Source organism: Sinocyclocheilus rhinocerous, unplaced genomic scaffold (assembly GCF_001515625.1).
Source record: "Sinocyclocheilus rhinocerous isolate Xijiao unplaced genomic scaffold, SAMN03320098_v1.1 scaffold200, whole genome shotgun sequence".
Taxonomy (NCBI): Eukaryota; Metazoa; Chordata; class Actinopteri; order Cypriniformes; family Cyprinidae; genus Sinocyclocheilus; species Sinocyclocheilus rhinocerous.
The window spans coordinates 794,620-806,438 of NW_015641014.1; the positions used below are offsets into that span (position 1 = coordinate 794,620).

The window sequence follows — 11,819 nt, forward strand, 5'->3', positions numbered from 1 at the left end:
TGCCCAAACTCGGTCCTGGAGGGCCAATGTCCAGCAGAGTTTAGCTCCAACTTGCCTCAACACACCTGCCAGGAAGTTTCTAGTATGCCTAGAAAGAGCTTGATTACCTGGTTCAGGTGTGTCTAATTGGGGTTGGAACTAAACTCTGCAGGACACCGGCCCTCCAGGACCGAGTTTGGGCACCCCTGATCTGAAGGCTAGTGCACTCTTTAATTTAAAATAAAAATGAACTTTTAGAAAACACACGCATTTAAAATTTGCATTATCAGACCAAAAAGATGAATGACTTATCCAGTATTATAAGTTTATGTCCAATCATATACTCTCTAGTATAAGAATGCCCCTCCCCCTGGTACCACCTGCTTCTGGCTAGCAATCTGACAAACCTAAAGCTTATTGCCTAGTAAAAAAAATGATATAATAATTGTCTGTTTTGTCAAAGGAGCTGGTGTCAACCTTCCAGCTGCACAGTTTTGACATTAGGACTCCATTCAGACAGGTGTTGTGTTACAGACAGTGGAAAGTGGAGTCAGAGGTCTGGTTAATATTTTATATATATATATAATGCATATATTAAATGCATATACAATTCTTGATGCTTTCGTGATATGGAGGTAAATAAATATTTCTATCTTGAATTACAGGGATACAAAATTATGAATGTACTTTTGGCTGCTTACAGAGGGGACATAGTATCTCTGCGCAGGTAGGATGTCCATACAGACACAAGTTTTTTTTTTTTAACAAAATATTATATTAAAAGTTAGAAATTAACAATTAGAAATATTATATGCAAATATTATATACAAATATCATATTCAAAATTATATATTAACATAATTACAAATAAGTCATACATTTAAATAATATAAGGAGAGAGAGAGAGAGAATTATAATTTGTATTAAATAATATATTTTATTATATTCAAATTGTAAAGTATTTAGATATTGTGGTAATATTTCTTGCTCTGCCTTTAATGTTTGTTTAATTTAAATTTACAACAAACAAAAAAAATCACAGAAATTACAATTATTTATAATTTTCTTTATGCAACGTATAATTGATTTTGATTGCCAAAATGTCACCATAGCATTTGAATTGTTTGTTTTCCATCTGTCTATAAATGACCTCTAAACCTGCGCGGTGAATTATACTGAAAACAGTGAAACCAGAGTTAATTCCTCTTTTATAGGTACCTTCTTTCAGGAGCAGATGTGAATGCTGTGGATTATGATGGACGGTCAGCGCTGCACGTCGCAGCCTCTGAGGGCCGTCTGGATGTCATCAAGTTCCTGGTGGAGAACGCAGGGGCAAACTGCTCCCTCAAGGACAGGTAACTTTATCAAAGTCATGTATGATATGACTATTACTACACATGTTACAGTATATACCAGCCAACAGGACTAATGTGCCATGTTGATGTTCGCAGGTGGGGAAAAATGGCCTTACAGGAGGCCATGAGGTGCAATCAAGACCCTGCCATCCAGTTTCTGAAGAAATACACCGATTATGAAGAGAGTTTATGATCAAATACTAATAATTCATTGGGTGCATTCATTTAGATTTGATATTTACATTCAAGAATATACACATAGATATGGATTCTATTTAGAATGAAGAGGTGGTTATAAAGAGCAGCAAAGACTTGGATGGAAAACATTAGCTGTATTTTGCTGGCAACAGTCCCAGACAACCACTCACTGCTTATTGAGAATTACTGAAAGAGACTGAAACCTTGTTTTCTCAATAAATACTTCAACAGCATGTGTTTACTGATTCAACACTCAAACATTATGAATGAATCTGCACAAATCCAATGCCATCTTATTTTTGCTGTAGTTGTTGGGTAAACAACTGAATGCAATTGAATTGGACAAGGCTAGTTTCATAAATGTCATAGTGGGGCAAGTTGTCGCATGTTGTATCGATGTTGAAAAGAGTTGTGCTGCTTTGTGGATTTTTTTCAGGATTCTTTGCTGATTAGAAAGTTCAAAAGAACAGTATTGGTCAATTTGTTTTCAATAAACTGTATCTTTATTGTAGAGAAACCAATTTGTATACAAGACTTTAACATAGGTGCCTATACAGAAACTGACTTTCAAAAAACATCCAGAGAAAAAAAATCCTGGAGTAGAAAACGTGATAACTAGCCCCGGTCTTTAGCCTATACTATAGGCTAGTTATTTATGGAAACTTTCAGAATGTAAGTCTTTATGTAGGCTAACGCTGCCCTACATCTTCAAACCCTGTCCTCTGTATCACCTTCTGATGAAACTGTTGCAGTAGACACACGCCTGTACCGATGAGTGACCTCTAGGACCGTCATAGCTGCAGGATCTCAGCACTGCCCCACCAATCAAATCTGGGCAATGTCCCAAGGTGCAAAATAACAGTATACATTGCGACGGACGGAAGAGGGTGGAGAGCAATGTGGAGATAGTACACAGACTCAACCATCCCGACACGATTGTTCATGTGAAACATTTGAGGACGAACGCGGATAAGAATGTCAGTGGCCGGACTGAAGAAACAGTTTCACAAAGCAAGTCAGGTAAAACGAAGCTTGATTTTGTGTCACGATGCAAACAAGATTTATTTCAGTGAGCGAGTCATTTCTTTAAAATGATAGCCTACTAACAGCACATAAACATAACTGCGCTTTAAATCGCCCTTTTAAAGAGTTGTTTTACTTTTGTGACATACTGCGTTTGTTGGCTGCGTGGATGTTGTAACCGCAATGTGCGGATTCGTGAATGAACTGCTCTTTTGAGTCGAATCTTTTCAGTGAATCAGGTGAACCAAACGGTGAATCGTTCCGAGCCGGTGGTTCTCGAGTGAAAAGCTAATCGATTCATTGAACCAAGAACTGTATCGAGAAGAGATCAAATGTACAAACCATTTTTGTTAACTACTTGACACATACAAAATAGCTGGTTTTAAAGAGGTGCATTTTATTAAAAAAATACAAAACGTTTTCAGAGATGTAAAGTCTAGTATTGTATATTTCCGTTGTAAATGAACTAAACTGCATGGCAGCAACAAACTGGGACAAATTTTAAATTGCAACACCCTTAAAATTATATCGTTCAAGTGTTAGCGATATGTGCCATGACGCAATTACCTCACGACGTAAAGAATCGCAGAAACGGTTTCTTTGAACCGATTCTTTGAAACGATGTGTTCAAAGGAACCGATTCTCGGGCATTAATCAGACTTTTCCTCACTTCATTGCAATATTTCTCTGTTCGCCAGATCTAGAGCAACTGCAGCCAACCGTGTCTGAACTGATATGGTGGCCCAGTTAATGATGAATTGCCAAGCTAAAAATTACAGGGCATTAGATTGTGTAAATGTTTTGTTCCTGTTTAAAAAGTAAAGGTTTAAGTGCTGTAGTTCCACACTAGAACTGTGCTTCTCAGCACCCAAATGTATGTAATCAGACATGTCCTTCTCACCTTGTATTTCTGAATAAGTGTTGAGTTACTGCAGAGGTTTGAAGGCTGGATGTGCTAAAATGAAAACTAGTGTGAGACACATGAACATGGGTGTTGTCTGTATCTTGGAACCAAAGTCCACTTACTATCTGCTAGCCTATTGTTTTTGTTCATATCAAGTTTATTGTGGATAATAAAATCCCCTGGAATTTATAATAAAGCCTGATCATTGACTCCTGGAGGTTTTGTATTAGTGAAAGTTTCTAGGTCCCCAAGCCACCAAAGTATGTTTATTAAAAAGTTTCCAAGGTCACATTCTTTCGATTCATTCATGGCGGTCTGAATACTTTAGTGTTTTGGACGCATTGGCCAAACGACTGACCTTCATAAACAGTTTGGATTATGAACCACAGGAAACAGATGCTCAATCATCACAATGTGTTAAAAATGGCGAGGCTTGTGGATTTCCGGGGTTTGTTTGGAAATGTTGTAGACATTGGATTGAGTTGTGATCGGATTAACCACTCATTATCATATTGTGTAAGATTTCAATTAAACTATTAAGGTAATTATGATCACTTTCTGTATTGCCCTTAATATTGTATATCTTGCGAAGAATATAGTTTGTCAAAATAGTCAAATGTTCATCTGAACTGTATATTGAATCAGATCAACTTATTGCATAAACTTTTTTTTGTCAAGCCCACTCAACAATAAGTGATATTATTTTTTTCCCCTCTTTGATTATCCTTACAGTTGCTAAAGGAAAAGATCAATGGAGTTGAGGGAACAAAACTGGATGAGGAATTCCTCAACATGGAGAGGGTATAAATATCAATCTCAGCCAAATAAAGAAAAAAGATTAGACATTTTAAAGATCTCAATGCATCAAAAAAGTCTTTTTTGTTTTTCTTTTTTATTGATTGTTTTATTGTAGAAAACTGATATTACCCACAAACTGATTCTCGACCTTGTTCCAAAAACTATAGGATATCTTCAGCCAAACCCAGGTATTATATTTAATAATATTTATTTATTACAAGATTTACAATATATGCTATTTATTATAATTGTGTATTATCAAAGCTATATTATAATATTTCTTACAATATTTAATTTGTTGTTGTTATATTTCATTGATTCTCTTTTTCTTTTTTTGTTCTTCAAGCATACAGAGCAAAGCTCAGCATGCTCAGTACAGTGTCCAAAATCCGTGGGCAGGTGAAGTCTGTGGGATATCCTCAGACAGAGGGCATTCTGGGAGATTGCATGCTGTGCTATGGCAATGAGCTTGGAGCTGAGTCTGGTTTTGGTATGTTTAAGACAAATGAAACACAATGGGTATTTTTTTACTGCTTTAAAAATGTCAAAATACCAGTTTTGAGTTTTACTACAATTGTAGGTTTTGCTCTGCTTGAAATGGGAGAGGCGCTGAAACAAGTAGCCCAGGCAAAAGACTGCATGGATGTCCGAGTGAAACGAACCTTCATTGATCCTCTGCAGTCCCTGCAGCACAAAGAGCTGAAGGAAATTGCGGTCAGTCTGTATGTTGTAAATGGGCTTGATATACACTGCCCTTCAAAAGTTTGTAATCAGTAAGATTTTTCATGTTTTTTAATGGAGTCTCTTATGTTCATCAAGGCTGTATTCATTTGATAGAAAATACAGAAAAAAACAGTAATATTGTGAAATATTATTGCAATTTCTAATATTGGTTTCCTGTTTTAATATACTTTAAAATATAATTTATTTCTGTGATGCAGTGCTGAATTTTCAGCATCATTACTCCAGTCTTCAGTGTGACATGATCCTTTAGAAATCATTCGAATATGCTGATTTATTATCAATGTTGAAACTATTGTGCTGCTTAATATTGTTTTTGGAACCTGTGATACTTTTTTATTTGATGAATAATAAGTTAAAAAATAACAGCATTTGTTCAATATAGAATTTGTTTCTAACAATATAAGTCTTTACTATCACTTTTTATCCATGTAACAAATCATTGCTGAATAAAAGCATTAATTTCTTTAAAAAGAAAGAAAGAAAAAATGTACTGTCCCCAAACTTTGAATAGTAGTGTATATTGTAACACAAAATTTCTATTTTGAATAAACACTGTTCTTTTTAACTTTGTATTTATCAATGAAACCTGAAAAAGGTATCGCGGGTCTTGTGATATTAAGCAGCACAACATTCCAACATTGATAATAAATCAGCATATTAGAATGATTTCTGAAAAATCATGTGACACTGAAGACTGGAGTGATGATGCTGAAAATTCAGCTTTGCTTCACAGGAATAAATTATATTTGAAAGTATATTAAAATAGAAATCTGTTATTTTAAATTGCAATAATATTTCACACAATTACAGTTTTTTTTTTGTATTTTTGATCAAATAGATACAGCCTTGATGAGCATAAGAAACTTATTTAAAAAAAGAAAACATTAAAAAATCTTACTGATCCCAAACTTTTGAACCGCAGTGTAATTTTGATGATAAAATCAGATTATCTGTCATTTTGTAGATGCATTTAATGTTGTGATTGTAGGATTTTGTATGTATTCTGAGCATTTAAAGTAAAAATAACATGTATTTTGTTGTGAATGAAGTGAATTTTTCTGGTTATCAGTATCATCTGAGAAAACTTGAAGGTCGCCGTCTAGATTTTGATTACAAGAAAAGGCGTAAAGGCAAGATTGCAGACTCTGAAATTAAGAAAGCATTCGAAAAGTTTGAAGAATCCAAAGACCTGGCTGAGAGAAGCATGTTTAATCTCCTAGAGAGAGATGTAAGTTAGTGTGTATATTCATATATATGATTTTATTATTTGTTTTTCCTTATTAGTTTACATTTTTTAAAATTTTTGCAGACATAAATAAATAGTTTGATTGTTTGACATTTTTGTTTTAGGTACAACGGATGCAACACCTCTCAGGGCTTTTAGAAGCAGCAATGGACTACCACCGCCAGTCACAGCAGATTCTCGAAAATCTCAGGAGTAGTTTGCAGAGCAGGTTAGAATCATGATTTCAGCTGTACTTATTTTCTATACTTACCTTGGTTTCATTTAATGTGCCTGTTTATTTTTCACTCTATACAGGATAACAGACGCAAGCAATCAACCCAAAAGGGAATTTGCATCTAAATCAGTTGCGAGCACAGTGTGCTACACGGATATTTATGGATTTTCCACATGCTCATCAGGTGTGATATTAAGTCATTTGATTACATTAAACAGAAACTGTTTACAAAGACTTTCTGAATTCTCTGCTAGTTTAAATGCTGTATTATGTACTACAGATACTGAGGTTACTGAAGCTTTGAGTGAAAAATGTAAGTCATTTTAAATGTGATGCACAAACTCTCAGCTATTTTATAAGGTAGCTGGAAGTACCCCAGCTTGCTTTGCTACTAATGTCTTTCAATCTTTCTTTACCAGATGTACCAGTTGTGGTTCACCCTCCTGACAAAGTCGCCATTAAAGCTCAAACAACAGACAAGCCAACCAGCAACAGTAAGTTTTTTTTTTTTTTTTGCTTAAAAGTGACCTTAACCTTGGAATAAAGCTGTATAAATAAAATGTATTTTCTTCTTGTGTGCTAGATGATAGCGGCCCCCCCTTGGACCAGCCTTGCTGTCAGGCACTTTACAGTTTCCAGCCAGAAAACCAGGGAGAGCTGGGCTTTAAGGAGGGGGACATCATCATTCTGACCAGCCAGATCGATGAGAACTGGTGTGAGGGTATGATCAGAGGGGAGGCTGGCTTATTTCCCATGAACTACGTCAAAGTCCTTGTACCTCTGCCACAGTGACGGCGGGAAGGCCCTGCAGCTGGACAACATGAACTGTGCCAGTTTTTGGAGATTCAGAAACTTTGATAATTTGATAAAGGTTAATATGTGAAGCACTTCTGAGCCCTTGCTGTATATTTATCTATATTATCACTATGCAAAATCATGTAGCCTGCCTTGTATTCCTTATCTGATTATTTTTTATGAATCTTATAATGTTAAATAAATATGCTGCTATATTAAAGTCTTAAGTATCTTTTATATGTGCACTATGAATGTATATGTGACTCTGGAGCACAAAACCAGTCTTAAGTCGCTGGGGTATATTTGTAGCAATAGCCAAAAATACATTGTATGGGTCAAAATTATAGATTTTTCTTTTATGACAAAAATCATTAGGATATTAAGTAAAGATCATGTTCCATGAAGATATTTTGTAAATTTCTTACCGTAAATATATCAACTTAATTTTTTATTAGTAATATACATTGCTAAGGACTTCATTTGGACAATTTTAAAGGCGATTTTCTCAATATTTAAATTTTTTTGCACCCTCAGATTTTCAAATAGTTGTATCTCAGCCACATAGTGTCCTATCCTTAGAAACCATACATCAATGGAAAGCTTATTTATTCAGCTTTCAGATTATGTATACATCTCAATTTTAAAAAAATGTATCCTTATGACTGGTTAGGTCCAGGGTCACGTATGATCATTTTAATGCAATATGGTCATACACTGATTAGTTATTTTTCTTTTTTTAATGGCACTCAAAAACATTAAATTACTTGTAGTGATTTTGTTTTTTCTTTGTCTTTCCTTAAATAAATCCGAACGTGCACTGCATTAACATCTTCTAGCCAGTGTTCTGTGGTCTTATTGCAAAATACCTTTTGTTTACTTGAATTTAACAGCACTACAAACGCATTTGAACGCATATTCCTTATCAGGCGTGTTTATTAATGCAAACTTTGACACATAAACGCAATGACCTGTATTTGCCCTCCCCACACTGGCGTTGCTGCTTGCTTGTAATTCCGAATGTTTCCTGTTTTTGAGCCCAGCGGCGCGCCGTAGTGGCGGTTTCTTACTGGAGCCACGGATGTTCAAACTTTATTGATATGACAAAGTTTTACTTTCAAATAAAAGGACTCATTTATTCAACCAGCGTGGATGTATTGTGACCTTTTTTTTTACCAGCATATCCTTCAGTTTTTTCTTCACTTTTATAGTCTAAACCAAGGGTAAGTAGCTAGCTGTTGCTAATCAGCTGATGAATGCAGAAACTATTAGCACAACATCACGAACAGCAACAAATAAGTGCGAATTCGAGTGTAAAAGTCTTTTAATGAGGGTCACGGATTTATTCCAAATGTTATTGATCAGAATTAGCGGTTAAAGTCGCTTTTATGTAAGTTAACAATTTGATTATGCTCTAAAGTTAAAGAAGATTGCATCAATTAGCTGCATTGCTAGTTGGCTAACTTGCATGTAACTTAGTCCAAGTCACTAAGGATATTTTAAGAGTTGTAAAAGCATAATTCAGACTGTAAATAATAATTCAGACCACAAATAATACCATGCAAATATAAATTGATGGCTATACAAAATGTGTTATTAATTGCTAATCATAAAAGTGACATAATAATGCTTTAAAGGGCAATATTATACGATTGTTTGAAACTATTATTCCTATACAGGCATTTAGGATTCTTGTCCATAGTGGAAAACAGTGGGTCGCGCGCCTGACAGCTGTCCATCTTTTGTCTCCTGGCAGCCGTTGCTATGGAGGACGTCACGCGGCTGGTGTCGTCAGGTGACTGCCTGAAGATCTGGGACTCGACCTCCATGACGGTGCTGGAGCAGTTCAACCCTCACAGTGCCACGCATCCAGTGGCTCAAGTGTGCTGGAGCAGCAGCAGTATCCTCTAGCTCTGTCAAATCACTCTAAACCATTTCCATTAGGATTCTGAGCATCTTTCACATGTCTCACAGTGATGCCAGTATGCATATATATGATATACATATGACTTTATAATGTATGTGTATCATGTTTTAGAAGAGATATTCCTCTGGAGCAAAGTAATTATAAAATGTAATAATAATGTAAAATAAAAAAAAGAGTAATAATAAAATGTATATAAATAAGAATTATATTACATATTATATTAAAATAATAAAATTGTATTAATGTAATTGTGTTTTAAAAAGTAAATGAATAAAATTATATCGAAATAAACTGATCATTAGATTGAAACAAGTAGAATACATTTATATTAAATTAATTAACATAAATTTGATTAAAAGAAATACTAAATAAATAAGACTTAGTACAGTATTATAGTGAATAGAAAAGAAAACGTAATGTTACTTAATAGAAAATAAATATTTTCCAAATAATATTTTCAATTTGCATAGTATACCAATTTAAATTATTTCCCTTGCATGAGGATGATTATATTTAGGGGTCCGTGACATCTAAAAGATGGAAACCCCCTGAGTTGGACAAACATGGTGCATATTTATTTACATTAATTATAGCGAATTTTGTCCCACTTTATATTCGGTGGCCTTAACTACTATGTACTAACATCACAAGATAAGTACAATGTATTTATTGTGTTCATATTATATTGCAAAACAATTTTGCTGCTATTGAGGTGGGATATATGGGTAAGGTTAGGGACAGGTTTGTATGGGTAGCTTTAAGGCTGTGTTAAGGTGTAAGGCATGGGTCAACAGTGTAACTATAAGTGAAATTATAGAAATGAATTATAGATGTAATTACATGCAGGTATTTTTTAAATATAAGTACAATGTAAAAACATGTATGTACACAATAAGTGCATTATATCAAATGATTAATTTAAATGTAAGTACGTAGTGGTTAAGGCCACCTACACGGATTTAGTTGATTTATTATTGTAGGGGTTTGCCTTGACAGTGTTCAGATCAGTACCTGGTCAGTGCCAGCAGTATAGGAGACAAGCTGGTGGTGTCCAGTCTCAAGTCATCTCCAGTTCCAGTGATGGAGCTGGGTGAAGGGGTGAGCTGAGCACCTTGATATCTTCTGTCCTATCTAAATATATCTAGGTCATGTATGTCTTATAATGGACTTTTGTTTGTAGAAAAAGCAAACCCGTGTCAGTCTGAACTCCACATCACAGTTCCTGGTCAGCGGAGGACTGGATAACACGGTTAATATCTGGGACCTAAAGACAAAAAGGTTGCACCGAAGCCTTAAGGTAGCACACAGTTAAAAATAATTTTTATGGATATAGATTGCTTATTTGACAGTTTCAAAGGACATTCAGTGGGAAGTTTGTTGGAAGTATGTTCTTCTTTGAAGCTAAAATACAACCACAAAAATGTCCCAAAACAGCCGCAACCTAATCAATGTCTCTTTCTGTGTAGGACCACAAGGAGGAAGTGACATGTGTGTCTTTTAACGGAGGCGATAGCTACATAGCATCTGGCTCCACTAGTGGAGAAATCATCCTCCACAGTATCACAACCAACCTGTCCAGCAAACCCTTCGGCCATGGGCCAAATGTGGTGAGTTTAGGGCTGGGCAATATAGCTAAAAAATGTATCAACGATATAATGTTTCATATCATTCGGTATCGATAATTATTGACATTTTTTATAACCTTTTTTAAAACAGAGCAATAGAACTTTTTTTTTTATTTAACCACTGCATTTTTAAATTCGCAACGTGTTTTCTAAAAGTTTAAACTGTTTTAACTTTGCATGGCTACATCTCTTCTCTGAGACGCGAGTGCAGCAGTCATATTTGTCTGTCTAAAAATGCGCTGAATATACGTTCTGTGTGGTTTCGGTTTTCACCTAATCAAGATCTTCTACGCATTAAGCTTCTCTATTTCACTAATATTTTGAATGCATAACGCAGCAACTGCGCGTCTCGTGGGCTAGACTAACAAAACATTAAAATGACTAATTTGCTGATTTGCTGCTCAAGAAACATTATCATATTATTATCAATGTTGAAAACAGTTGTGCTGCATAATATTTTTGTGAAAATCATGATTCCTTTTTTCCACGATCCTTCAAAAGAACAGCATTTATTTGAAATAGAAGTATTTTATAAAATTATAGAAGTCTTCTCTGTCCCTTTTGATCAATTTAATGCATCTTTGCTGATTAAGTTTTAATTTAAAAAAATTACTGATTTTCACTGATTTTTATGTTATCTGTCTGTCTGTCTGTCTGTCTATCTGTCTACAGTGCCATGAAAAGGTTTTTGCCCCCTTCCTGTTTTTTAAATTTTTTGCATATTTGTCACACTTGAATGATTCCGATCATTAAACAAATTTTTATATTACACAAAGATAACCCGAGTAAATACAAAATGCAGTTTTGAAATCATGATTTCATTTATTAAGGGAAAGAAGCTTTCCAAACCTACCTGGCACTACGTGAAAAAGTAATTGCCCCCTAAATCTAATAACTGGCTGTGCCACCCTTTGCAGCCACAACTGCAATCAAGCGTTTGTGATAACTGGCAATGAGTCTTTCACATCGCTGGAGGAATTTTGGCGCCCACTCTTCTTTGCAGAATTGTTTTAA

The 11,819-nt window shown here is 35.0% G+C and overlaps 3 protein-coding genes and 1 long non-coding RNA gene across 6 annotated transcripts in view; 3 read left to right on the forward strand and 1 right to left on the reverse strand.

Annotated features, from left to right (window-relative positions):
• Positions 1-1,903, forward strand: part of glsl (glutaminase like) — an 18,445-nt gene extending 16,542 nt beyond the window's left edge. For both annotated transcript variants that reach the window (XM_016569712.1, XM_016569713.1), the window contains 4 exons: positions 443-535; positions 645-706; positions 1,194-1,334; positions 1,431-1,903. In XM_016569712.1, the coding sequence (XP_016425198.1) occupies positions 443-535; positions 645-706; positions 1,194-1,334; positions 1,431-1,527 (393 nt within the window). In that variant the 3' untranslated portion in view covers positions 1,528-1,903. The remainder of the gene's footprint in view (positions 1-442; positions 536-644; positions 707-1,193; positions 1,335-1,430) is intronic.
• Positions 1-2,779, reverse strand: part of LOC107753551 (uncharacterized) — a 6,066-nt gene extending 3,287 nt beyond the window's left edge. Inside the window, exons 1-2 of the long non-coding RNA XR_001641479.1 lie at positions 2,705-2,779; positions 1,198-1,293 (exon numbers count right to left, since the gene is read on the reverse strand). This is a non-coding gene — a long non-coding RNA (uncharacterized LOC107753551). The remainder of the gene's footprint in view (positions 1-1,197; positions 1,294-2,704) is intronic.
• On the forward strand, positions 2,165-7,307 carry LOC107753550 (endophilin-A3-like). Of its 2 annotated transcripts, XM_016569715.1 has the most exons (11): positions 2,166-2,552; positions 4,192-4,260; positions 4,373-4,445; positions 4,604-4,747; positions 4,838-4,971; positions 6,071-6,229; positions 6,352-6,455; positions 6,542-6,645; positions 6,742-6,774; positions 6,881-6,955; positions 7,045-7,307. In XM_016569715.1, exons 1-11 carry the CDS (start codon positions 2,508-2,510, stop codon positions 7,251-7,253), a joined length of 1,149 nt encoding a protein of 382 aa, XP_016425201.1. In that variant the 5' UTR covers positions 2,166-2,507; the 3' UTR covers positions 7,254-7,307. The 2 variants fall into 2 exon arrangements, with proteins under 2 accessions (XP_016425202.1, XP_016425201.1); XM_016569716.1 differs by lacking the exon at positions 6,742-6,774 and having other exon boundaries at positions 2,165-2,552.
• A 704-nt stretch (positions 7,308-8,011) lies between these two features.
• The window catches only part of LOC107753645 (protein NEDD1-like), a 16,524-nt gene continuing 12,716 nt past the window's right edge, over positions 8,012-11,819 (forward strand). Inside the window, exons 1-5 of the mRNA XM_016569854.1 lie at positions 8,012-8,476; positions 9,010-9,153; positions 10,184-10,278; positions 10,361-10,477; positions 10,647-10,803. Coding sequence (XP_016425340.1) covers positions 9,018-9,153; positions 10,184-10,278; positions 10,361-10,477; positions 10,647-10,803 — 505 coding nt within the window. The 5' untranslated portion in view covers positions 8,012-8,476; positions 9,010-9,017. The remainder of the gene's footprint in view (positions 8,477-9,009; positions 9,154-10,183; positions 10,279-10,360; positions 10,478-10,646; positions 10,804-11,819) is intronic.